Here is a 24,802-nt window from a genome sequence, read left to right as displayed (position 1 = left end):
TCACTGTATGTTAAATCATGAGACAATAATAAATCATATGTATTACTTATGGTTTTTTCAGGAGTTACTTCGACCATATGTAACTTTGTCCAGTTAAGGCAACATTGACAGAATTTTCCCAAATTGTGTCATTAACTTTTCTTGGTAAAATAAAAATAAAGTTCTGCTTATAACACTTCTAAATTACCATTTGTACAAAATATTGTTTCTTATACCATGACTGAAAAAATGGTCTCATATTAATTTGTAAAATCCCCATTGTATGAATTCCAAGCTTATTAGAGAAGGAAATCTGCCATCCTTACGTAGTCTGGCCTACATGTGACACCAGATCCACAGCAATGTGGTTGACTCTCAAATGCCCTCTGAAATGGAAGGCAGTTAGGGACGAGCAATAAATGCTGACCCTACCAGTGATGCCCACATCCCATAAGAACATAAGAAATAGGAGCAGGAGTAGGCCATCTAGCCCTTCGAGCCTGCCCTGCCATTCAGTAAGATCATGGCTGATCTGAAGTGGATCAGTTCCACTTTCCCGCTTTCTCCCCATAACCGTTAATTCCCTTGTCTGTCAAAAACCTATCTACCCGTGACTTAAATATATTTAGCGAGATAGCCGCCACCACTTCAACGGGCAGAGAATTCCAGAGATTCACCACCCTTTGAGTGAAGAAGTTCCTCCTCAACTCCGTTCTAAACTGCCCTCCCTTATCTTGAGGCGTTGCCCTCTAGTCCTGCTGTCCTTTCTGAGTGGGAAGAATCTCTCTACCTCTACCTTATTATCTTATACGTCTCCAGAAGATCCCCCCTCATCCTTCTAAACTCCAACGAGTACAGACCCAGTCTGTTTAGTCTCTCTTCATAGTCCAACCCCCTCATCTCCGGTATCAGCCTAGTGAACCTCCTCTGCACTCCTTTCAAGGCCAAAATATCCTTGCGCAAGTGCGGTGACCAAAACTGCACACAGTACTCCAGTTGCAGCCTCACCAGTGCCCTGTACAGTTGCAGCAAGATCTCCCTGCTTTTATATTCTATCCTCCTCGCTATAAAGGCCAGCATTCCATTCGCCTTCTTGATCACCTGCTGCACCTGCAGACTGGGTTTTTGCGACTCATGCACGAGGACCCCCAGGTCCCTCTGCACCGTAGCATGCTGCAGCTTTTCGCCCTTTAAATAGTAATCCCTCCTATTATTATTTCTGCCAAAGTGGATAACCTCACACTTGCTAACATTGTACTCCATCTGCCAGGTCCTCGCCCACTCGCTCAGCCTATCCAGATCCGTCTGCAGACTTTCCATACCCTCTGTACAATTTGCTTTTCCACTCATCTTTGTGTCATCAGCAAATTTCATTACCCTACATTCAGCCCCCTCCTCCAGATCATCTATATAAATGGTAAATAGCTGAGGCCCCAGCACCGATCCCTGCGGCACTCCACTAGTTACCAACCGCCAATCAGAATAGCACCCATTGATACCAACTCTCTGCCTCCTCTTAGACAATCCCGTAAAATGAATTTTTTAAAAAATACTACTGATCCCATGCAGTTTAGGGTTGGGCTGCAGTTATGGATTAATGGCTATTGACAACACAGATCTAGTAAATGTGGTCTTTAATTTTATTTCTGGTTCCTGAATCTGATTTCTTTTTCAACTCGTTCACCTGCCCTTCAGTTTGAGGTTGAATAAATTACTTCAGCATTTTTGATATAGAATATTTTATAATGCAAGTTGTTATAGAACAACATCAAAAGCATTTAAATGATTTTACAATCTGAACAGTAACTCCACCTCTCTTTTTAAATTGTGCCAAAGTATTCTCTGGCTTGCTTTTCCTCTTAACTGGCTATATATATATATGTCTGACTTGTTTTGATAGTAAGAGTATTTGATAGTAAGACTGAATCTTCAAGAACTAATTAATATACCTGGTCCAAACATATGTCTTCAGATGTTGTCCAAATAAAATTTGTTATTTCCTCTTAGCTTAATGCTAATTAATGCTAAAAAAAAATTCAAATTGACTCAGGCCATGGAAAAAGTTGTTATTTTTGATAATGACTATTTATTTGATTCTGTGATAAGGATGAAAGTTATCTTGGACAAGCTAGAAAACATTTTTTATGTGCCATCTACAGCCAATAGATCAAAGTACAAATTCAATTAAACAACTTCTAATTCCACATACACAGTGTCTATATTATATGACTGGAGAGGGGCATCGCTATTAGACTTGTTTCTGTGCCCCAATCTCAAGATTTTGCCCTGGAAGTGCAAGCTGATATTGGCGTGGCCAGGGCATCTGGGACCTGTGTTAACAACTGGAACAATGGTAAATCTTCTCTGCTGATAAGGTTTAAGGATTGTGAAAGAAACAAAGGAATAACAGAGAAGGGAGTGAATTCAATGTCAAATCAAGTGCAGAATAGAGAATAAAGCAAAACAAAGATCAGATTAAGAGAAAATGGGGAAAAAGACAGAAAAGTGAAGACTAAAATTATGTTTTTTTAAATCCTGATTTCACTGTTTGAAGAAATGTGACTCCACACTTTAAATTGTTTTCTTCTTGGGTCAGAAATTCTGATTGGCTGCTGATAACAATTATTGCATTGTTCAGTATGATTAATGACTAGAAATAATTTTCAGTAGTGAGTTTAATGGTCAATTAATGTGTAAGTGGAGCAACATCAAGAAAACAAGGGGTGATTAAGAGAAACATGGTGTTTTTATGAAGACCAATGGCAAAACAATAGCAAGCAATCTGGGAAATTTGCATTTTGAGATTCATCTCTTCCTTGCTACAAGTTGCTGGCCAATTTACACATTAACAACAATCTGTGTTGTTCGTGTACTGTTACTTTTTTCAGTAAAGATCAAGTGATCAGATGAAGCAAGTTTGGAGGCTGCAGATAATGGAACCAAGGGGATACACAATTCACTCCCCTCTATATGCACTCCATCCTTATTCTTACATAATTTATTATAAAATCTTATGTCCACATTTATAATGGACACTTTAAGCACTGTGAATACATTGTTCTGTCAATGATTTGATTTTGATTTGATTTGATTTATTATTGTCATATGTATTAGCATACACTGAAAAGTATTGTTCTTGCGCACTGTGCAGACAAAACATATCGTTCATACAGAAGGAAAGTAGAGAGTGCAGAATGTAGTGTTACAGTCATAGTTATGGTGTAGAGAAAGATCAACTTAATGCAAGATAAAGCCATTCAAAAGTCTGACAGCAGCAGGGAAGAAGTTCTTCTTGAGTCAGTTGGTACATGACCTCAGACTTTTGTATCTCTTTCCAGACGGAAGAAGGTGGAAGAGAGAATGTCCGGGGTGTGTGGGATCCTTAATTATGCTGGCTGCTTTGCCGAGACAGCAGGAAGTGTAGACAGAATCAATGGATGGGAGGTTGGTTTGCATAATGAATTGGGCTACATTCACGCTCTTTTGTAGTTCCTTGCGGTCTTGGGCAGAGCAGGAGCCATACCAAGTTTTAGAACATAGAACATAGATCACTACCGCACAAACAGGCCTTTCGGCCCACAAGTTGCACCAATCATATCCCTACTTACCAGGCCTGTCTATAACCCTCAATCCCATGTAATCATCCAAAAGTCTCTTAAAAGACCCCAACGAGTTCGCCTCCACCACCACCAACAGCAGCCAATTCCACTCACTCACTCACCACCTTCTGAGTGAAAAACTTACCCCTGACATCTCCTCTGTACCTACTCCCCAGCACCTTAAACCTGTGTCCTCTCGTAGCGACCATTTCAGCCCTGGGAAATAGCTTCTGAGAACCCATCCTATCTATACCTCTCAACATCTTATAAACCTCTATCAGGTTGCCTCTCAACCTTCATCTCTCCAGGGAGAAAAGACCTAGCTCCCTCAACCTATCCTCATAAGGCATGCTACCCTATCCAGGCAACATGCCACCCAATCCAGGCAACAGAAACAACCAGAACAAAAACACCATCTTGCTCTTAATCACCCCTTGTTTTCTTGATGTTGCCCCGCTTACACATTAATTTACCATTAAAGTCACTACTGAAAATTATTTCTAGTCATTAATCATACTGAACAATGCAATAATTGTCATCAGCAGCCAATCAGAATTTCTGACCCAAGAAGAAAACAATTTAAAGTGTGGAGTCATATTTCTTCAAAGTATTCTTTCTGGTTGAAACAACCAGAAAGAGTACTTTCTATGGTGCATCTGTAAAAATTTGTGAGAGTCGTAGCTGACGTGCCAAATTTTCTTAGTCTTTTAAGTAAATAGAGGCATTGGTGGACTTTCTTAATTGTACCCTCAGCATGGGGGGACAGATCACATTGTTGGTGAACTGGACACCTAAAAACTTGAAGCTCTCGACGCCTTCTACTTCACCCCCCTTGACATAGACAGGGGCATGTTCTCCTTTACGATTCCTGAAATCTCCTTCATTTTGTTGACATTGTGAGAGAGATTATTGTTGCTGCATCAGTTCACCAGATTCTCTATCTCATTCCTGTACTCTGTCTCATCATTGTTTGAGATCCGACCCACTTCAGTGGTGTCATCAGCAAACTTGAAAACCGAATTGGAGGGGAATTTGGCCACACAGTCATGGGTGTATAAGGAGTACTTATAGGGGAATAGGGGACTAAGTGCCTTGTGGGGCACCAGTGTTGAGGATGATCGTGGAGGAGGTATTGTTGCCTATCCTTAATGATTGTGGTCTGTGAGTTAGGAAGTTCAATGCTGATACAAGTGCCTATGCTGAGGTACAAAATATTATAGCAACTTAAAGTTGAAGTTTAGAGTTTTCAGTGGCTCATATTTTGGAATCAGCAGCAAGTAAACATGCTAACCATCCTTTACAGTTAAACGTGCTCATGGACTTTGATCTTTTTGTGCTGGAATGTGCAATGATTAGAAATCCAAAACAGCAAGGTGCCCTGTACAGGGAATATGGGCCTAATGTGATTAGAAAGCTGCAGTGCACTTCTAATCAATCAGATTGCAAAAGCTTTGCTGAGTCGTATAGGCTCAAGCCAGGACATTGAAGTTAGAATATGTAATTCCATGCCAAATCATGTACAGAAGGGAGGGTGAAATTAAGATAGAGATATGAGACAAAGATATTTTTTAAACTCCAACAATAATCCAAAGATGTAGGGATGAGACTGTACACTAGTAAAAGTCAATTTTCAGTGCTAGAGAGGTTGATTGGAAATAATTAAGACTACTCATGCCATTAAAAAATAACAAACTAATTCACAGAAACTGGAACAGGCAAGTCCTAACTTTTCGTGACACGTTAAGTTGGCATTGATCATATGTACCCGTGTCTTGCAATGCATGTATTTCAGTATCAAGCCTCTACAGGAAATCAGTATAAAACATCTTCAAGAGAAGCAGGGAAACCTAGACAGGAATATCCTGATTTTCACTTTTAACTGTGCAAGTGCAACTGTTGGAAGTTGCTCCATGAAAATTTCTGCAGGATTTACACTTTAATAATAGTGAGCACGCATAGTCTCCCTTGTTATTTTTCAATACATAACAGGGCCAATATATAACTGGTAAATCACCTATTTTACCCAGTTGATTATGAACTTGCTGCTCAAGCATGGGACTGGCGTCGATTTCAAGAGAAATGAAAATTGAACAGTTTCTGTAATTGGCAGCCAATCTGCAGCACCATTTTATACTCAGGCAGCAAGATAAAAATCTATGCCAGCTGATTAAGAAGATATGGTCACCCATCTCTTCTATCATGATTTTGCTTAATTCATAAGTTCATAAGATATAAAAGCAGAATTAGGCCATTTGGCCCATCGAGTCCACTCTGCCATTCAACCATTTCTGATATACTCCTCATCCCCATTTTCCTCCTGCCTTCTCCCAATAGCCCTTCAACACATTACCAGTTAAAAATCTGTCTAATTCCTCTTAAATTTGCTCACTGTCCCAGCATCCACCGCACTCTGGGGTTGCGCAATCCACAGATTCACAACCCTTTGGGAGAAATAGTTTCTCCTCAACCCTGTTTTAAATTTACTACCTCTTATCCTACGATGTCCTAGAATGCCCCACAAGAGGAAGCATCCACTCCATGTCTACTTTATCCATAGCTTTTATCATGTACACCTCAATTTGATCTCCCCTCAATCTTCTAAATTCCAGAGAGTATAGCCATGTACACCTCAATTTGATCTCCCCTCAATCTTCTAAATTCCAGAGAGTATAGCCCTAAACTTTTCAATCTCTCTTCATATGACAAATCCCTCATCTCTGGAATCAATCTTTTTTCGGTGTCTCTTTCTCTTTTGCTTTTCTCTCTTTTAACTCTTTTTGATTCCCTCTCTTTTTCTCTTACACTTTCTGTACTTCTTTCCCTTTCAGTGGCAGAATAGGAGCCACTAACAGGAACTGTAGATTGCATTTGGGGTAATAAAAATATAGCTCTTGGTCGGTCCCTTCACATCTTCTCCTGCATCACTCACACCTGGCACTTTTCTTCCATTTTGCCCCTACCCCATCATATTTCAGTGATTCCCTCCCTTTCTACCCCTACCCTCTCCTGTCCCTATCCTTGTCTCTTCCATGTTGAACCATCTGCTCAATTTCTATCCTGCATTCCTCTTACTGCACTGTTGAGGGCTTACCATTAACCCACCTTTTATCACAAACTGTGCACCATCCCACATCATTCATACAAGTGAGCCTCAGATGTTAATAATTAAAGACAAGGGGTGCCCTCTTTTTTTAATTCAGTCTCAGAATGTAGCCATCACTGACAATTATGGCATTTATTGTAGTCTTGAGTGGCTTTTTTAGTTAAAAAAACGGAACGGTTTACTAGGCCGTTCAGAGTCAGGATGCTGTGTCAGTCTGAAGTTATGTTTAAGCCATACTGCATAAGAATGGTAGCATTATTAGTCTAGTAACATAACTACAACAATACCTCACTCCTCCCTATCTATTACTATGAGAAGCTTTGCTTATTTTCAAAGTATTTTTATTCTTTGATTTTTAAAAATTAGAATGAGAAATGAAACTGTTCCACTTTCTCTATGACATTCTCTTTCAACTAGCTTTTTTTCTCTCACTGTTCAAGAAAATATCCAAATCACATTTAATATCCTTGTTCCCTTTATTCTCATTTCCATATTATCATTATTTTTAATTGAATAATAAGATTATAAGCATGGTAATATAATTATATTTAATTAATGATTTTTTAAATTCATTTGTGAGGCATGGATATTCCTGGCTGGCCAGCATTTATTGCCAATCCCTAGTTCCCCTTGAGAAGGTGGTGGTGAGCTGCCTTTTGGAATCGCTGCAGTCCATTTTCTGTGGATTGACCCACAATGCCATTAGGGAGGAAATTCCAGGATTTTGACCCAGCAATTGTGAAGGAATGGCAATATATTTCCAAGTCAGGATGGTGAGTGGCTTGGAGGGGAACTTGCAGATGGTGGTGTTCCCAAGTATCTGCTGCCCTTATCCTTCTAGATGGAAGTGGTCATGGGTTTGGAAGGTGCTGTCTAAGGACCTTTGGTGAATTGCTGCAGTATATCTTGTAGATTATACACACTGCTGCTATTGAGTGTCAGTGAAGGGGGTGGACCTTTGTAGATGTGGTGCCAATCAAGCAGCTGCTTTGTCCTGGATGATGTCAAGCTCCTTGAATGTTGTTGGAGTTCACGGAGGAGGACGTGAATAATTTGCTGGGTGTTAGCGATGGAAGGATGGTAGGAGTGGAGGGCCTGAATGACATTATTGTTACTAGAGAGGCGGTGCTCAACAGACTGGAGGGACTGATTGTAGACAAGCTAGATGGACTACTCCTGCTCCTATTTCTTATGTTCTTATGTTCTTATTATGAACCCATCAAGGCAAGTGGGAAATATTCCATCACACTCCTGACTTGTGCCTTATAGATGGTGGATAGGCTTTGGGGAGTCAAGAGGTGAGTTAGTTGCCACAGTATTCCTAGCCTCTGACCTACTCTTGTAGCCAGTATGTATATGTGGTGAGTTCAGTTGAGTTTTAGGTCAATGGCAACCCCCAAGGATGTAGACAGTTGGGGATTCAGTGAAGGTAACATTATTGAATGTCAAGGGGCAGTGGTTAGAGTGTCTTTTATTGGTGATGGTCATTGCCAAGCACTTGCATGGCGTGAATGTTACTTGCCACTTGTCAACCCAAGATTGGATATTGTCCACATCTTGTGGCACCTGAACATGGACTGCTTCAGTTTCTGAGGAGTCGTGAATAGTGCTGAACATTGTGCAATCATTGGCAAACATCTCCACTTCTGACCTTATGATGATGGGAAGATTATTGATGAAACAGCTGAAGATGGTTGTGCCTCGGACACTACCCTGAGGGACATCTGCAGAAATGTTCTGGAGCTGAGATGACTGACTCTCCACAATCACAACCATCTTCTTATATATTAGGTATGACTCCAACTAGCAAGAGTGTTTGCCCCCCTGGTACCCATTGATTCCAGTTTTGGTAGGGCTCTTTGATGTCACACTCAGTTGAATGCGGCCTTGATGTCAGTCTCACTTCACCTCTGCAATTCAAGCCTTTCGTCCATGTTTGAGTCAAGGCTGTAATATGGTCAGGAGCTGAGTGACACTGGCAAAACCTAAACTGGGCGTCACTGAGTGGGTTATTGCTGGGCAGATGTTGCTTGATTGCACCGTTGATGCACCCTTCCATCACTTTACTGATGATCGAGAGTCAACTGATTGGGCTACAATTGGCTGGATTGGATTTGTCGTGCTTTTTGTGTACAGAACATACCTGGACAATTTTTCACATTGTTGAGTAGATGCCAGTGTTGTAACTGTACAGGAAAGCTTGGCTAGGGGAGCAGCAGGTTCTGGAGCACAAGTCTTCAGTACTATTGCTGGAATGTTATCTGCGCCCATAGCTTTTGCAGCAACCGTTGTCTCCAACTGTTTCTTGATATCACGTTGAGCAAATCGAATTGGCTGGAGACTGGCATCTGAGATGTTGGGGACCACTGGAGGAAACCAAGATGGATCATCCACTAGGCAATTCTGGCTGAAGATTTCTGCTAATACTTCAGTCTTATTTTTTGCACTGATGTGCTGGACTCCTCCATCATTGAGGATGGGGATTTTTGTGGAGCCTCCTCCTCCAGTGAGTTGTTTAATTGTCCACCGCCATTCCCGACTAGATGTGGAAGGACTGCAGAGCTTAGATCTGATCCATTGGTTGTGGGATTGGTTCGCCCTATCTATCACTTGCTGTTTTTGCCGATTGGCATGCAAGTAGTCCTGTTTGGTAGTTTCAGCAGGTTGACACCTCAATTTTAGTAATGCCTGGTGCTGCTCCTGACATGGCCTCCTGCACTGCACTCTCCATTGAACCAGGGTTGATCCCCTGGCTCGATGGTAATGGTTGAGTCAGGGATATGCCGGGCCATGGGGTTGCAGATTGTGCTGGAATACAACTCCGCTGCTGTTGATGGCCCACAGTGCCTCATGGATGCCCAATCTTGAGTTGCTACGTCGGTTCGAAATCTATGCCATTTAGCACACTGATAGTGCCACACAGCATGATGGAGGTTATTCTCAATGTGCAGGCAGGACTTTGTCTTCACAAAGACTGTGCAGTGGTCACTCTTACTGATACTGTCATGGACAGTTGCATCTGCAGATGGCAGATTGGTAAGAATGAGGTTAAGTATGTTTTTTCCTCTTGTTAAATCCTTCACCGCATGCTGCAAACCCAGCTTAGCAGTTATATCCTTTAGGACCCGCCCAGCTCCATCAGTAGTGCTGCTGCCAAGCCACTCTTGGTGGTGAACATTGAAATCCCCCATCCAGAGTACATTTTGTGTCCTTGCCACCATCAGTGCTTCCTCCAAGTGTTGTTCAACATAGAGGAGTACTGATTCATCAGCTGAAGGAGGATGGTAAGTGGCAACCAGTCAGAGGTTTCCTTGCCCATGTTTAACCTGAAGCCATGAGACTTCATGAGGTCCGGAGATGATGTTAAGGACTCCCAGGGTAGTTCCTTCCCGACTGTGCCACCACCCCTGCTGGGTCTGTCTTGCTGGTGGGATAGGATATATCCAAGGATGATAATGGTGGTGTCTGGGGTGTTATCTGTAAAGTATGATTCTGTGAGACTGACTATGTCTAGCTGGTGCTTGACTAGCCTGTGAGACAGATCCCCCAATTTTGGCACTAGTCCCCTGATGTTAGTAAGGAGAAACTTTGCAGGGTTGACAGGGCTATTTGTTTTGCCATTGTCTTTTCCGGTGCCTAAGTCGATGCCAAGTGGACCATCGGGTTTCATTTCTTTGTTGAGACTTTGTAGTGATTGATACAACTGAATGGCTTGCTAGGCCATTTTAGAGGGCAATTGAGAGTCAACCATATTGCTGTGGCTCTGGAGTCACGTGTAGGCCAGACCCAGGTAAAAACGGCAGATTTCCTTCCCTAAAGGACATTAGTGAACAGGATGGGTTTTTCTGACAATCGTCAATGGTATTATGGTCATCAGTAGACTCTTAATTCCAGATATTTTTTATTGAATTCAATCTCCACCATCTGCCTTGGCAGATTCAAACCCAGGTCCCCAGAACATTATCTGGGTTTCTGGATTAATAGTTGAGCGATAATACCACTTGGCCATCGCCTCCCCCATATCATGTAGTTTATTCTACAGTTTACAATTCATATAAATAATTTCTCACTTAACTAAAATCTTATGCTTATTAAGCTTTGATCCACTTGCAGGTGCCCATAATAATTATTTAAGTCACCAGTATTAACACCCACATATCTTCATGAGCTTAATGTAATTTTGAAAAGTAAAAATACACTTGCATTTGTATAGTGCATTATTGCATCTTTCACAACTGTCACAAAATTGCTTCATTTTCAGGGACCCAGATTCAATTCCATCCTCAGGTCACTATCTGTGTGGCATTTGCACATTCTCTTCATGTCTGCAGGGGTTTCCTTCAGGTGCTCTGGTTTCATCCCACTGTCCAAAGATGTATGGGTTAGGTTAATTGGCCATGCAAAATTGCCCTTTAGTGTCAGGGGGAATATCAAGATAAATATGTGGATTATGGGGATGAGGCCTAGTGGGCTTGTTTATGTGCAGGCTCAATGAGCCAAATGGCCTCCTTCTGCATTGTAGGGATTTTATGAAATAGTGAACTAGCTTGAATGCACAGAATATTATATTAGCAAATTAAGCAGCCATTTTGTGCACAAGTTCTCACCAATAAATGAATGATTAATTTGCATTTGCTGTTATTAATTGAAAAATACATGTTCATCAGAATATCAAATTTGATTTTGTTTTGCGAAACAAAATAAAATAACCTGAGAGCAACACATTAACGACTGGAGATGAAACAAATTTTTGAGAAGAAAGCTCAAGATTGAAGATATATTCTTCCTGTTCTGATTGCACTGGGGGATCATCAGTAGATTTTCCTGTGAGCCTCATAGATTATGAGCTCCTCTATTAAGCAAGTGGAGGGTTGCTCAGTAGGGAAGGAGCAGCAGGGGAGGTGGGGTTATAATTAGCTGCTTCCACTCAGGCTGACAGTTAAAAGACCTGCACTCTGTACTCACTGAGCGGTATCCCGAACACACTGAAAGATCAGGCCGTTCCTGGATCATGTGCTGCAAGATAGACTGGTCTCTGGAATTAACAATGGCAGAACCAAATTTGCAGCTAAAGAAGGCCATTGAGATAGCTCAATCATTAAACCCTCAATTTTTTGAACACCTTATCAGTGTCTGCAAGACAAATGAAGACCTGGACGCTAAAAGGCCCAGTCCTGTCTAAATTAAAAAATATAATATTACATGGGGGATCTAGAGGACAGCCCTAAAATGGAATGCAACACAACTGGACAAAGAAAGACAAGTTCAATGTTGAGGATTTCCCACGTAGTTGTCCCTTGCCCAGGGCAATGTCCAATACTTACGGAATTAAACAATAGCCATCCTGGAATTTCGAACATGAAAATGCTAGCAAGGAGCTACGTATGGTGGCCCAGCCTTGACACAAACATTACGGACTTGGTCAGACAGTGAATTGTACCAAGAAAATCAAATATCCCCCCTCTCCCTTAGCCTCCCTACATCCATGTGAGTGGCCTAGTAGGCCCTGAGTACGAGTGTGTGAAGACTCTGGGCCTTTTTTGGGCTCCATGTTCTTAATTATGGTTGACACGGACTCCAAATGGTTGAAGATGCATTGCATGGATACCACCAGATACTATACTATCATTGAGAAGTTATGACATAAGAACATAAGAAATAGGAGCAGGAGTAGGCCATCTAGCCCTTCGAGCCTGCCCTGCCATTCAATAAGATCATGGCTGATCTGAAGTGGATCAGTTCCACTTTTCCGCTTTCTCCCCATAACCGTTAATTCCCTTGTCTGTCAAAAACCTATCTACCCGTGACTTAAATATATTTAGCGGGGTAGCCGCCACCACTTCAATGGGCAGAGAATTCCAGAGATTCACCACCCTTTGAGTGAAGAAGTTCCTCCTCAACTCCGTTCTAAACTGCCCCCCCCCTTATCTTGAGGCTGTGCCCTCTAGTCCTGCTGTCCTTTCTGAGCGGGAAGGATCTCTCTACCTCTACCCTATCCATCCCTTTCATTATCTTATACGTCTCTATAAGATCCCCCCTCATCCTTCTAAACTTGAACGAGTACAGACCCAGTCTATTTAATCTCACTTCATAGTCTAACCCCCTCATCTCCGGTACCAACTCTCTGCCCCCTATTAGACAACCAATCCTCTATCCACGCTAACACCTTACCCCCAACTCCATGCCCCCTAACCTTCTGAAGCAACCTTTTGTGCGGCACCTTATCAAACATCTTTTGAAAATCGAGAAACACCACATCCACCGGTTCCCCTCTGTCTACTGCACTAGTCACATCTTCATAGACATCCAATAAATTTGTCAAACACAACTTCCCCTCAACGAATCTGTGCTGCATCTGCTCTATCAAACCATTCTTTTCTAGGTGCCTCGCTGTTTCTTCTTTGATGATGGATTCAAGCATTTTTCCAACTACAGACGTTAAACTAACCGGCCTATAATTCCCTGCCTTTTGCCTGCTACCTTTTTTGAACAGCGGCATAACATTAGCCGTTTTCCAATCTTCCGGCACTTCCCCGGAATCCAGTGAAGTTTGGTAAATAATCACTAAGGCATCTATTATCACCTCTGCCATTTCCTTCAGAACCCTGGGATGCATTCCATCTGGTCCACATGACAGAGCTTATGCATGCAAGGGATACCCAAAGTCCTGGTCTCTTACAACGGCATTGCTTTTAACAGCACCAAGTTTTAGACCTTAGTGCTTTCCAATGGCATAACCACAGCAGCCTATCACCCGTCATCAAATGGATTGGCTGAATGAGAAGTGCAGAATTTTAAGCCCTCCATGAACAAACAATCTGCACTATCCATAGAGGCCAAATTGGTGTGATTTTTATTCAACTACAGGATTACTCCTCACACAACAACAGGAACCACCCTAATGGAATTGTTAATGGTGTGGAGGCTTCAGACCAGATTCAGCTTACTGCTCCCAAACCTAGTGGAGAGGGTTGAGTCCCAACAAGGGAACCGGAAAAACAACCATGATTCTGTAAGAACAGACAGAACATTCAGAACTGATGACCCAGTCCATTTGAGGAAATTTGCAGATGGCCGCAGTTGAGTGCCTGGGATCATGACTGAGTAACTGAGGCCCAAGTGTAGGGTAAAATTGTCTAGAAGTACCTGGACCATCTCAGGACCAGGGAGCCTGTGTCAGTACAAGCCTCATTGCCAGCCATGGGGACAACCACTGCCATATCGAGCCACTACTGGATGCCAACCCCACTACTCCACTCCATGTGATGAGGACATGGATCCTGAAATGGAAGTGGAAGAGATCGGCGACCCCTCTGAAGTGAGACCTCAAGAAGAACCAGTTTAGTTGCTTTATGGCATTTCCTTCAGAAGTGAAGGTCTCCAATCCGCTTCAAACACCTGATCTGGTCCTGCTACCTATCAAGCCCAGGCTATTGCTCAGTGGCCCAAAAGGCGCCCCTATGGCGGCCGGGGTGGGGGGGGGGCAGCGGAATGAACTTGAGGGAGGAAGGATATTATGACTATGGAGGATCGTAATAGTTCTCCATGTGGGCCTCACCGAATATGAGCTCTCCTATTTGGCAAGTAGAGGCTCACCCAATAGCAAAGGAGCAGCAGGTAGGGCATATAAAACCAGCTGACTCCCCTCAAGCCGAGAGTAGAAAGATCAAGGTCGACCTGCACTCTAGCCACCAAATGACATGCCGAATGCATTGTAAACAAAGGGTGATTGGTGATGGAAGACTGGATTCAGTAAGATTACACTTCTCCTCACCTCTGCACCAACCTCATTCTGCCTCCCTTCTTCTAGTTTGATTTTCTCTTCCTCTGAGCATTGACTTATTCTCGGGTATAATTTTCTGGATTACAATTGTACACCCATTTCAAAAGCAAAGTCCTGTGGATGCTGGAAATTTGAAATAAAAATGGAAAATGCCTAGATACACTTGGACCTGGTAGCATCAGTGGAGAGAGAAATAGTTATGGGTGGAACTTTGTTGAGGCCTCGAGGATCTTGCCTGCCAGCTGGAGAGCTGGCGAGAGGTCCATACTGCCTCTTTATGGAAAAACCCACTGAACCACAACAAATCAGGCAATGGCAAAGTCTGCAGCAGGCCTCACTCTGGAATAAGGACCCAGAGGTGGAAATGTCACCTTGATTGCTCAGCAGTGGCACACAGGAGGGTTGCCCGGAGGACAGGTACTGGAGTCCAGGATCTTGGACTCACCAAAGTTACAGTTAAATAATGTGGTTTGGTGGCGGTGGGGGGAGGTTTTGTGGCTGGAGGTCGCAACGAGAAGGGGTGGGGAGAGATCAGCAGCAAGAGTGGGGAGATGTGACCATCAGTTGGCCCACCTTCCTGGTGTTTAGTCAGTTGATTTGGTACTAAGTGCCTTTGATTGAGATGCCCTCCCACTCCCAGTGGTGATCACATGGCATACACACCACATGGGGACAGTCCAGCTTTTTGAGTGGTCATTAATTGTCAGCATGTAATTCTGGCACAGGCAGGGAGTTCCAGATTCCGGAACACCACCATCCCACCTAATTACATGCCATTCCTGCCTCCAAGCTCCCCATGGATGAGAGCAGAAGATTCCGCCCAATGTTTCAGATCTGTGACCTTGCGTCAAATTGAGAAAAGTTAGAAATGTAATAGGGTTTGATGAGTGAAATGGAGAGAGTGAGAGGGAAGAAACAATAGGGAAGGTCTGTAATAGTGTGGAGGGAAAACCAATTAATGACAAATATTTTCACTATGAAAAGCAAGAGCAAGCTAATAGGTTAAGTAAGGAAATAAAAAAGTGTCCTGATGAGATGTAACTGACAGAATAGCAGCCATCCAAATGCAAAATAACTGGGTTCCAAAAGGAACAAGCAAAATAAAATGTAGTCTGGGTTTATGATCTAAAATTGAATGCAATGTTGCATTCAGAAGGCTGTAAGTGTGCTCAGTCACAAGATAAGGTACTATTTCTTGAACTTTCATTGAGCTTCACTGAAGCAAGTCAAAGGCAAAAAAGATGAGAGTGGATGCAAGATAGAAAATTGAAAAGAAGCTCAGGGTCTTGCTTGCAGACTGAAAGGAGGTGTTGAAGAACTTTGGGAAAACAAAATACGAGCAAAAATAGGCCATTTGGCCTCTGAAGCCTGCTCTGCCATTCAATAAGATTATGGCTGATCTGGTAGTGGCCTTAACTCCACTTTTCCTGCCTGCCCTCTTTCTCCCCACCACCACCCCCCTCAATTCCCGATATAAATATCAACTCACTTGTGTCCAAAAATCTGTCTAACTTGGCCTTGAATATATTCAATGACCAAGCCTCCACTCTCTTTGGCTAATTCCTAAGGTTAACAACCCTCTGAAATAATAAATTCTTCCTCATCTTTGTTTTAAATGGGAAACTGTGCCCCTTGGAGGTTTTCCTCACAAGGGGTATCATCCACCCAGCACTTACCCTGTGAAGCCCCCTCTGAATCTTGTATCTTTCAATAAAACCAACTCTCATTCTTCTAAATTCCAGTTGGGTTTAGACCCAACTTGCTCAACCTTTTCTCATAAGACAACTTCTACAATTTATTGAATCTTCTCCTTCCTTCAGGAGGCCAAAACTATCCACAGTACTCGAGGTCAGATCTCACCATGTCCTGCACATTTGCAGCAAGACTGCCCTACTTTTAAAGCCCATTCTATAGTGAACTTTTCATTTGCCTTCCTAATTACTTGCTGTATCTGCAAGCAAACTTTCTGAGATTCATCTAGGAGGACTGCAGATACCTTCATACCACTGCTTTCTGCAGTCCCTCACCATTCCCACCACGGTGAAAAATTTTATATTTTCCCATACTTCACCAACCAATTTTTTTTTCTGATTTGTCTTTTAATGGCATATCAAAGACTCATGGGGCAGATTTTTACTAACTCACCTGCCATGGGAATCGGAGCAGGCGAGGCAGACAATGGGAAGGTCCGTTGACCTCAGGTGGGATTTTATAGTTTTGGGATGAGCAAGACCATAAAATCCCGCCCATGGAAACAATGGGACTCGGAATATTGTAGAATTTCTGAACCTAAACCTTTAGTTCCTTGAAGTTTAGACATTCTAATTGTTTAATTATGAATATCAGCGTTCATGTGAATTTTCTTTTTAGCTTCTGAACACATTCTTAAAACTGATTACTGGTAATCAGGACACTCAACTCCCACTTTATGAATATTCACTTTATAACAAAATACAATCCTGGTTATTACTGAGGTAAATATTACAATATTCAGCCTTTTACATATCGTTAGGGGACTGAGTGAAGTATGAAATTAGCCCTGGTATTAAAACTAGAACATTTTGCAAAGAAGGCATTTTCACTAGTTTGTTTCCTGCATCTTAAATTTTATTTTTAGTGCTAAAATTTGCAGTTTCTAAACTACTGCATGTGGTTTATAAGTCCTTTTGATGTTAAAATTGAACTTTTTAAAACAAAAATTATATTTTCAGTAAAGCAGAATTAAAGAAATCAATCATCAGGTTGACTTATTTCATTGGGAACAAAACTGCAATGTGACATAATTTGGTGAGATATAAGATGAAATCGTAATTTCTCTGACTTCTCTCATTTAGTTGCCAGCTTCTATTAAGATAAAAGTTTTTGATTAAGATAAGTTTTTGTGCCAGTTTCTATTGTTCTGCAATAGGGTGGCAGTAAGATTTTCCAAAGGAAAAAATATCAACAGGTAAACAACTGATAAATGCACACAAGGAATGTAGCACGCTTAGTGTAATCAATATTTATATTAAAAATGCTGTATCTGCAAATTTCTTGTAGCACCACACATTTTGTCATTACAGTTTATTAATTAACTCGAAGTAAAACACCGGCAAGTTAGAACAGAATAAGCAGATAAGGTGTAAATTAGAAATAAGAAACAACTACAAATTTATGAGGGCAACCAATTCTGAATGACCAGTCAAAATAACTTATTAATAAAAGGAGAAAGCAAACAAATTGAATCGTTCAATGTATTTTTGGGAAAATATTTGTTCATCATTTTTAACTCATTTGACAATTGTAAAGTAAAATTATGATTAAACAAATTTAATAACATCTAATTACAGTAAATTTCACAATGTGAATTATTGTGCCATTGAGTTTGCGTTCCAAATATACCGGGTTGGATTTTTCTCCACTTTCTGGAAATCTAGTAAGATCTCCATCTCACACCCACAGGCTTTTTCTGAAGAGGGCTTCTTCCACAGGCAGAATATCAATGAGATTTCCAATTCCAAATGGCTTACTGCCACTTGGAAGGCGAGAAATGCACTTTAGTTGCATTTAGGAGGCTGCAGCTGCTGAAAGTGTAAAAGTGCTCATAACTAAGGAATATGTGAGAACCAAATTCTGAAATATCAGAAGAGGTGACATTGAGGGCATTGGCTGCAGACAAAGCCTGTACATTTTCAGAAGCTTCTATGGAAGAGGTGGGCAACAAGAGACCGGGGCCTGAGAAACCACCAACAGAGGGAGTGTAGACCATTTCAAGCCACTTGTAAGTAGTAACGTTATGCTGAAAGTGGTTTGATGTCCTTCTGAAATTGGACAAGTGTAATCACAAGTACCCATGAACATCTTGAATGAATTCTGAAACCATGAATGGATGCAACATCCTGTTCATGAGGAATCTCAATTTTCCCATCATTTCCTTGTACTCTCCTAGTGCCTGAGTCCAAGAATGGTAGTAGTGGGACACAATTCTTCTGAACCAGTACTAAGTGGCCATGCCAGCAGGAAAAATGATTGGCAGTGTCTGTCCAGTGGAATTCTCTCGTCTGATGGATGCAAATTTACACATCCCATGAATCACGCTAGCCAGCCCAACTCTTTAGAGATCGGGGTGTCCTTTGTAAAAAGTGCCCGATTTCTGTGGTTCAGGACAGGTGTTCCTCACTCCCCCTTTAACAAAGGGAACACCAATAGGGGCATCCCTTCCCCATCACTTTAATAACTGGTTTTCTGTTCCCTGCATTGCCCCTTGGCACTGACACCCTGGCCTAGAGTCTTGGAACACTTTAATCTCCATTTCCCTGGTCACCTGGCAAGCTTTTCAATCACTGCATCACTCCATACTGCATCAGGGATTTCCCTTTCTCTCTCTCAGAAGCTGCAGGTTTGATGTCACTTTCATGGTGGAGTGGGGGGACTGGGGGAGAGAGACCCCTCCTCAGGGTTCACTCAATCCCATTCTATTCACAGAGCTTTAATTTGAAGTTGCTGAGCCTTCCTACAAATCTCATTGAAATAACTTTCAATCCTTTGAAAACCTTTAGAACAATTTTACCTTTTTGCCTCATTGATTGATAGGCAGGGCAAGATCACATGACAGCTGGAACATCAAGTTCGCACCTGATTTCTCGCCTCTCATGATCATACCAGTACCGGATACCTGGTGAGATCAGCCCGAAAAGGGTGCAAGACTGACTGTAATATTTAAATTCAATGCTAGTAGAATTTAAATATTACGAATGAGCCTGGGGTGCAGTCATCCAGGCTCAGTTGCCTTAGCGGTCTTGAGAATCACATTGTCCACGTTACCTGTCGTGATGGCCTCATCACTAGGACCAGAGGCCATTGAGGTGCACCTAGGTGGGCAGGGGAAGCCCATTAGGCCTACCAGCCTGGCACACTGGCAGCAGGAACTGGGCAGAGGCAGGCAGGACCTAAGGGGAGGCAGGTGGGAGAGGGATGCTGCGCACTCTGCAACAGGCGATCGCTCATTCCATGCAAGGAGGGGGGATTGTCTGGCCCACGTGCAGGCCGGAGTGGGGGTCACGATCAGTCAGGGAGGCCAGCTATTCTGTGCATGCATAGTGGCGCCCTCTGCTGTAATCTGCTGGCTTTGAGATGAGCTTAGCCTCCCACTAACAGGAAACAGATCTTGCTTCATTTTTTTCCTCAGTGTGTTGGTAAGATTGGATTTTTAACTCGCCCAAAAAATCATCACAATCCTCTCCCATTTTCACGTTCTGTCAGCACTTTGATTTTCTTGGTAAGATCGCCCCCTTTCTTTCCATTCAAAGAACAAAGAACAGCACAGCACAGGAACAGGTCCTTTGGGCCACTATGTTTGTGCCAACATAGATGTCTCCCTAATCTAATATTTTCTTATCTCTATGTGGTCAATATTCCTCTATTCCCTGCCTATTCATATATCTATCCAGATGCCTCTTGAATGTTGCTACAGAACCTGCTTCCATCACCTCCTCTGACAGTGTGTTCCAGGAATTCACCACCCTCTGTGTTAAAAATTTGCCCCTTACATCTCTTTTAAACTTTCCCCCTCTCACTTTCAACCTATACCTCCGAGTAATTGACCATGCGACCCTGGAAAAAAACTCTGATTATTCATTCTATCCAAGCCTGCCATAATCTTGTAAACCTCTATCAGGTCCCCTCTCACCTTCTGATGCTCCAGTGAAAATAATCCAAGTTTGTTCAAACTTTCTTCATTGTCCATATCCTCCATACCAGGCAACATCCTGGTAATCTCTTCTGCAACCTTTCAAATGCATCAACATCCTTCCAGTAGTGAAGCGACCAATACTCCAAATGCGGCCTAACCAAAGTCTTAAAGAGCTACAAAATGATTTTACAATTCCTATACTCAATGCCCAACTGATGAAGGCCAGCATGTTATTCGCCTTCTTGATCACCTTTAATTTCAGTCCAGTGCTTTTAACTCTAATTTGATTGACAGCTTTTCTACTCTGCCTCCAGTCAGTTCTGTTTATTTACCTCTCCACTCATTCTTGAATGCATATCAAGTACCCCCTTTGTTCCTAACTACAATGCTTACACAAAAGAGGAAGTACGAAGCACATAGCTTTTTTGAAGCTATCTAGAATTTTTTTACCATCTAGACTGTCTTGAACGTAACTCAATGGCTGAGCATCCACTGCCCTCTTGGGTAGAGAATTATAATGAATTATCACCCTCTGAGTGAAGTAATTCCTCTTCATCTCTGCTCTAAATGGCTACCTCTTATTCTAAGACTGTGTTGCCCAATTTGAGACCCACCAAGGGAAGTGTCCTGTCCTTTCTATATCTATTTGAAAGAATTTGTATATTTCAATGAGATCACCTTTCATTCTTCTAAACTCTAGAAAGAATACAAGCTCAGGGTCCTCATAAGACAATCCCGTCTCCCAGGAATCAGTTTGGTGAACCTTGTTGCACTCACTCAATAGCAGATATATCCTTTGTCTGGAAAGGAGACCAAAACTGTATACAATACTCCTGTTGTGGTCGTATCAAGCCTCTTATTCAATTCCAGCAAGCCATCTTTACTGCTATACTCAAATCCTCCTTCAATAAAAACCAACACACCATTTGCTTTCCTAATTGCTCGCTGTATCTATGTGCTAGCTTTCAGTGACTCACCAACAAGTACAGATCCATTTGGAATCAATGCTTCCAATCTCTCATCATTTAAAAATATCTGCATTTCTGTTTTTCCTACCAAAATGGAGAACTTCACATTTTTTCATACTACATTCCATTGTCATGTTAAAGAATTATAATGGTCAATGAAAGGAATGGGCTTGTTGATAAAATGTCCTTCTATTGTTCTACATTTTGTTTTCCCTATGTTTCCTTTTTTCCCCCTTAGGGCAGTCACTCATGTTGTGGAATGTTTTCACTGGTGCTAGTAGCAATCCAGTGCTTTGCCAAGTACCATTCAGTATTTATATTTCAAGTTGTGATTGTTAGAGAGTTATTCCATCATGGGAAGCGTTATACTACAATTTGATCTTGTCCTCATTCTGTCCTATATGCACACTGACTGAAAGGGATAATAGCAGAATGTGCCTTTCTAATCCTACATAGCCAAGCATAGGGGGAAACAATAATTGTTGTTTCCCTTGCAGCAAAGTTGTGAACTTTGATTTTTGAATGGACTTAACTTGCATTAAGCTGATCTTTCTCTACACCCTAGCTATGACTGCAACACTACATTCTGCACCCTTTCGTTTCCTTCTCTGTGAACGGTATGTTTTGTCTGTATAGCGCTCAAGAAAGAATACTTTTCACTTTATGTTAATACACGTGACAATAATAAACCAAATCAATTTGTCCTAGAACTTCCCTGATGTTAGCTTTGCAATAGGAAAAGCACATTAAAGTTCTGAACTGATGAACTAAGAAGTCATGTCTAGAACATTTATGTCAGTCTTTCCTGAGCTTCCACCTATCCCTGGCCTTCTGTTTTCCTCCACTCCCTTTTAAATAGTATAAAATTAATCACATCTCTCCCTCTCTTAGCCCTAAAGAAGAGTCATATGGACTCAGAACTCTGTTTCTGTCTCTGCAGATGCTGCCAGACCTGCTGAGTTTTTCCAGCATTTTCTGTTTTTATTTCAGATTTCTGGCATCCATTGTATTTGGTTTTATTAACTAAGAAGTTAAATTGGCCACAGTTAGATGCAAAATGGCAAGCCCAACAAAACTTACATAGAAAATGACTCAACTGTACTGTTAACACTGAATAGAAAAGGACATAACTGGTCCTTTTATCCAGTGCCCTGGTACAAACCTATTATGTTTGTTGAAACTGCAGAAATCTCATTTTGCCTCCATTCCAGAATGGAAAGTTGCATTTCATTAGACTGGATGAGATTAAAGCAAGTCACTGAAGTACTTTAACCTAGAGCTTCAAAAATGTCCAGAATGGTTAATTAATTTTGAATATTAATTCAAGCTGAAGCAGTTGAAGATATCCAGCTGTTTAATTAGGTGACTTGAATCCAAAATGGAGTTTGACCATTATAAGGAGAAAAGGCTTGGTTGTTTTAATAATAAAATTTAACACTGCAGTCAACATCACTTGCAGCACTAATTATATCGATGGCATTAGACAGCAGACATCATGACCTTTCAGCAGCAAAATGTATCAAACACCAAAGCTTCTCTAATCAACTCAGCAAGATTTCTTTGACAGCACCACCTAGAAGGGCTAGAACCGCACCTGCAAGTTCTCCTTCAAGACACACACTATCCTTACTTGGAACTGTATTGCCATTCCTTCACTGTCACCGTCAACATCTTGGAATTCCCTAACAGCACTGTGGATGTACCTGCACTACATGACAGCAGGAGTTCACGTGGCTTGCTACCATCTTCTCAAAGGCAGTTGGAGATGGGCAATAAATGCTGACCTAGCCAGCACCACCCATATCTTGTGAATGAATATTTTCAAAAAGTCTGCAAAGACTGACAAGGGTTGGAGAAACTTGCTGGTCTAATGACAATTATTATCTGCCAAGAGGGATTGTTAGCAGCCTTATATTTATATTTTGTCATTAATTTTGATGGTTCATGTGTATAATGGAAACTACTTACATGCAGTTTTCAAGTTTTAATGATACCCTGCTGATAATTGTGGCACTACACCTGTAGTGGAAGGAGGTTGTAATTACATTGTAACAAATATACATAGGCTGATGGTATTATAAATATGCAAATAAAAAGGTATAATGGAAAGTTGAACTAATTGAGCATGAACAAAATACTTCTTAATTACATAGATATGTTTTCAAGAGTTTCTCAGTAAAAGTGTCACTTGCACATGCACATTTTGCTGCCTCACTTTTTAAAAAATCCATTAAAAAGAGCAAACAGCAATTTCTCATTGGTTTCAAATAACCATCCATAGCGTTAGAGACTACCGTGCAATTGACTCAGGATCTGAGTCAATTATTATTTAATTGAACTTGGGATGTATCCATACAGACACCTTTGCAGCATAGTTATACATTATGTATTACAATGTATAATACTCCTGTCTTTTCTTAAAGAAACATAACATTTGACTTGATGATTGAGCAACATCATGGAAAATCCAAAAGTATTTTCTGTATTATAATTCATCTTAAAAATGAGAAAAAATATTCCACACATCAGGCACATGCCAGTCTATCATAAATCTCACAGGACATCAACAAAACAGCAATAATATGAAGTTGCAGCTATACTGTACCTTTCTTTGGATCTGATGACCCTTTAATACTTTCTTCTCTAATTATATTACTGCTGTGTGATCCCTCACATTCTTTACTTTTACTCTTTGAAGGACTTTTATTTTGGTAATGGTAAGTTTTTATTTCCCAAGTGGACATACAGACCAAGGACAAATGATAAACGTTCTGCAACTTATCATAGTCTTCTGTGAGTGGAGTTCCCAAAGCTGCTAATAAATGTTTATAATGTTCCATCAATCTTCTATTTAAACAATATTTTGTACTTTTTAGTTCACCGTTAGAAAAATAGCTGTTGTTCCACTGTTGTTACTGATCTGAATTATCTCCTTTGTGTTTTTGAAATAGGATAAAATGATGTCTTTTATGAAGCTTGTGCTGCTGTTAACTGTATGTTGCACTGCGAGAACCATCTTTGGCTACAGATTGTACAAAATAAACAAAAGCTATTCTTGCAACAACGAGCTGCTTTCTGAAGTAATGAAGGATGAACCTCCAGAAAACTCCTCGCTGAAGGAGAGAAGCTTCACCTATCTACCAACTGATACATCTTCATTTGCTGAAGAAAAGGAGAAAAGGACACTGCCGTTTGCTCGATATAAATATCTCAACCGAACACAATTAAAAAGGAAAATGTACCAGAATAATGCAAGGAACAATCGTCGAACCAAGTTTACCCTGTCCCTAGATGTGCCCACGAACATTCTCAGTATTCTTTTAAACATTGCCAAAGCTAAAAGTATGAGAGCAAAGGCAGCAGCAAATGCTCGCCTGATGGCACAAATTGGTAAAAGAAAGTAGATTTGTAATTATTGAAATTTTATGGTTATTTTCATGTCTGCATGAAACTGCAGCTGCATGCTTATGGCTCAAATCTATTAGCACTAAAAGAAACTTTATTTGGTGGGTGACATGAAATGTTCATTTTGTAAATCAACAGAAAATGAAAAATTAGAGTAGCAGCAAAGGGTTTGTTTAGTACAGGGGTACTGATAATATTTGTACCAGCAAATCCTTGTTAAAGATCATACATTTTTACCATGAAATGAATTATAGGAGAGAAAGGTCAGGACATCAGGAGCTTTCCACAGCGGTT

At 41.2% G+C, this 24,802-nt stretch overlaps 1 protein-coding gene across 1 annotated transcript; it reads left to right on the top strand.

Moving 5' to 3' along the window:
* Nucleotides 1–13,954: 13,954 nt before the first annotated feature.
* On the top strand, nucleotides 13,955–24,507 carry ucn3l (urocortin 3, like). The gene is made up of 2 exons (XM_080207868.1): nucleotides 13,955–13,999; nucleotides 24,055–24,507. The coding sequence occupies exons 1-2, from the start codon at nucleotides 13,955–13,957 to the stop codon at nucleotides 24,505–24,507; spliced, it is 498 nt and encodes a 165-aa protein (XP_080063994.1).
* Nucleotides 24,508–24,802: the final 295 nt, after the last annotated feature.

Source organism: Carcharhinus amblyrhynchos, chromosome 19, assembly GCF_965287045.1.
Source record: "Carcharhinus amblyrhynchos chromosome 19, sCarAmb.v2.hapA, whole genome shotgun sequence".
Lineage (NCBI taxonomy): Eukaryota > Metazoa > Chordata > Chondrichthyes > Carcharhiniformes > Carcharhinidae > Carcharhinus > Carcharhinus amblyrhynchos.
This window is presented reverse-complemented; position numbering and strand designations above follow the sequence as displayed.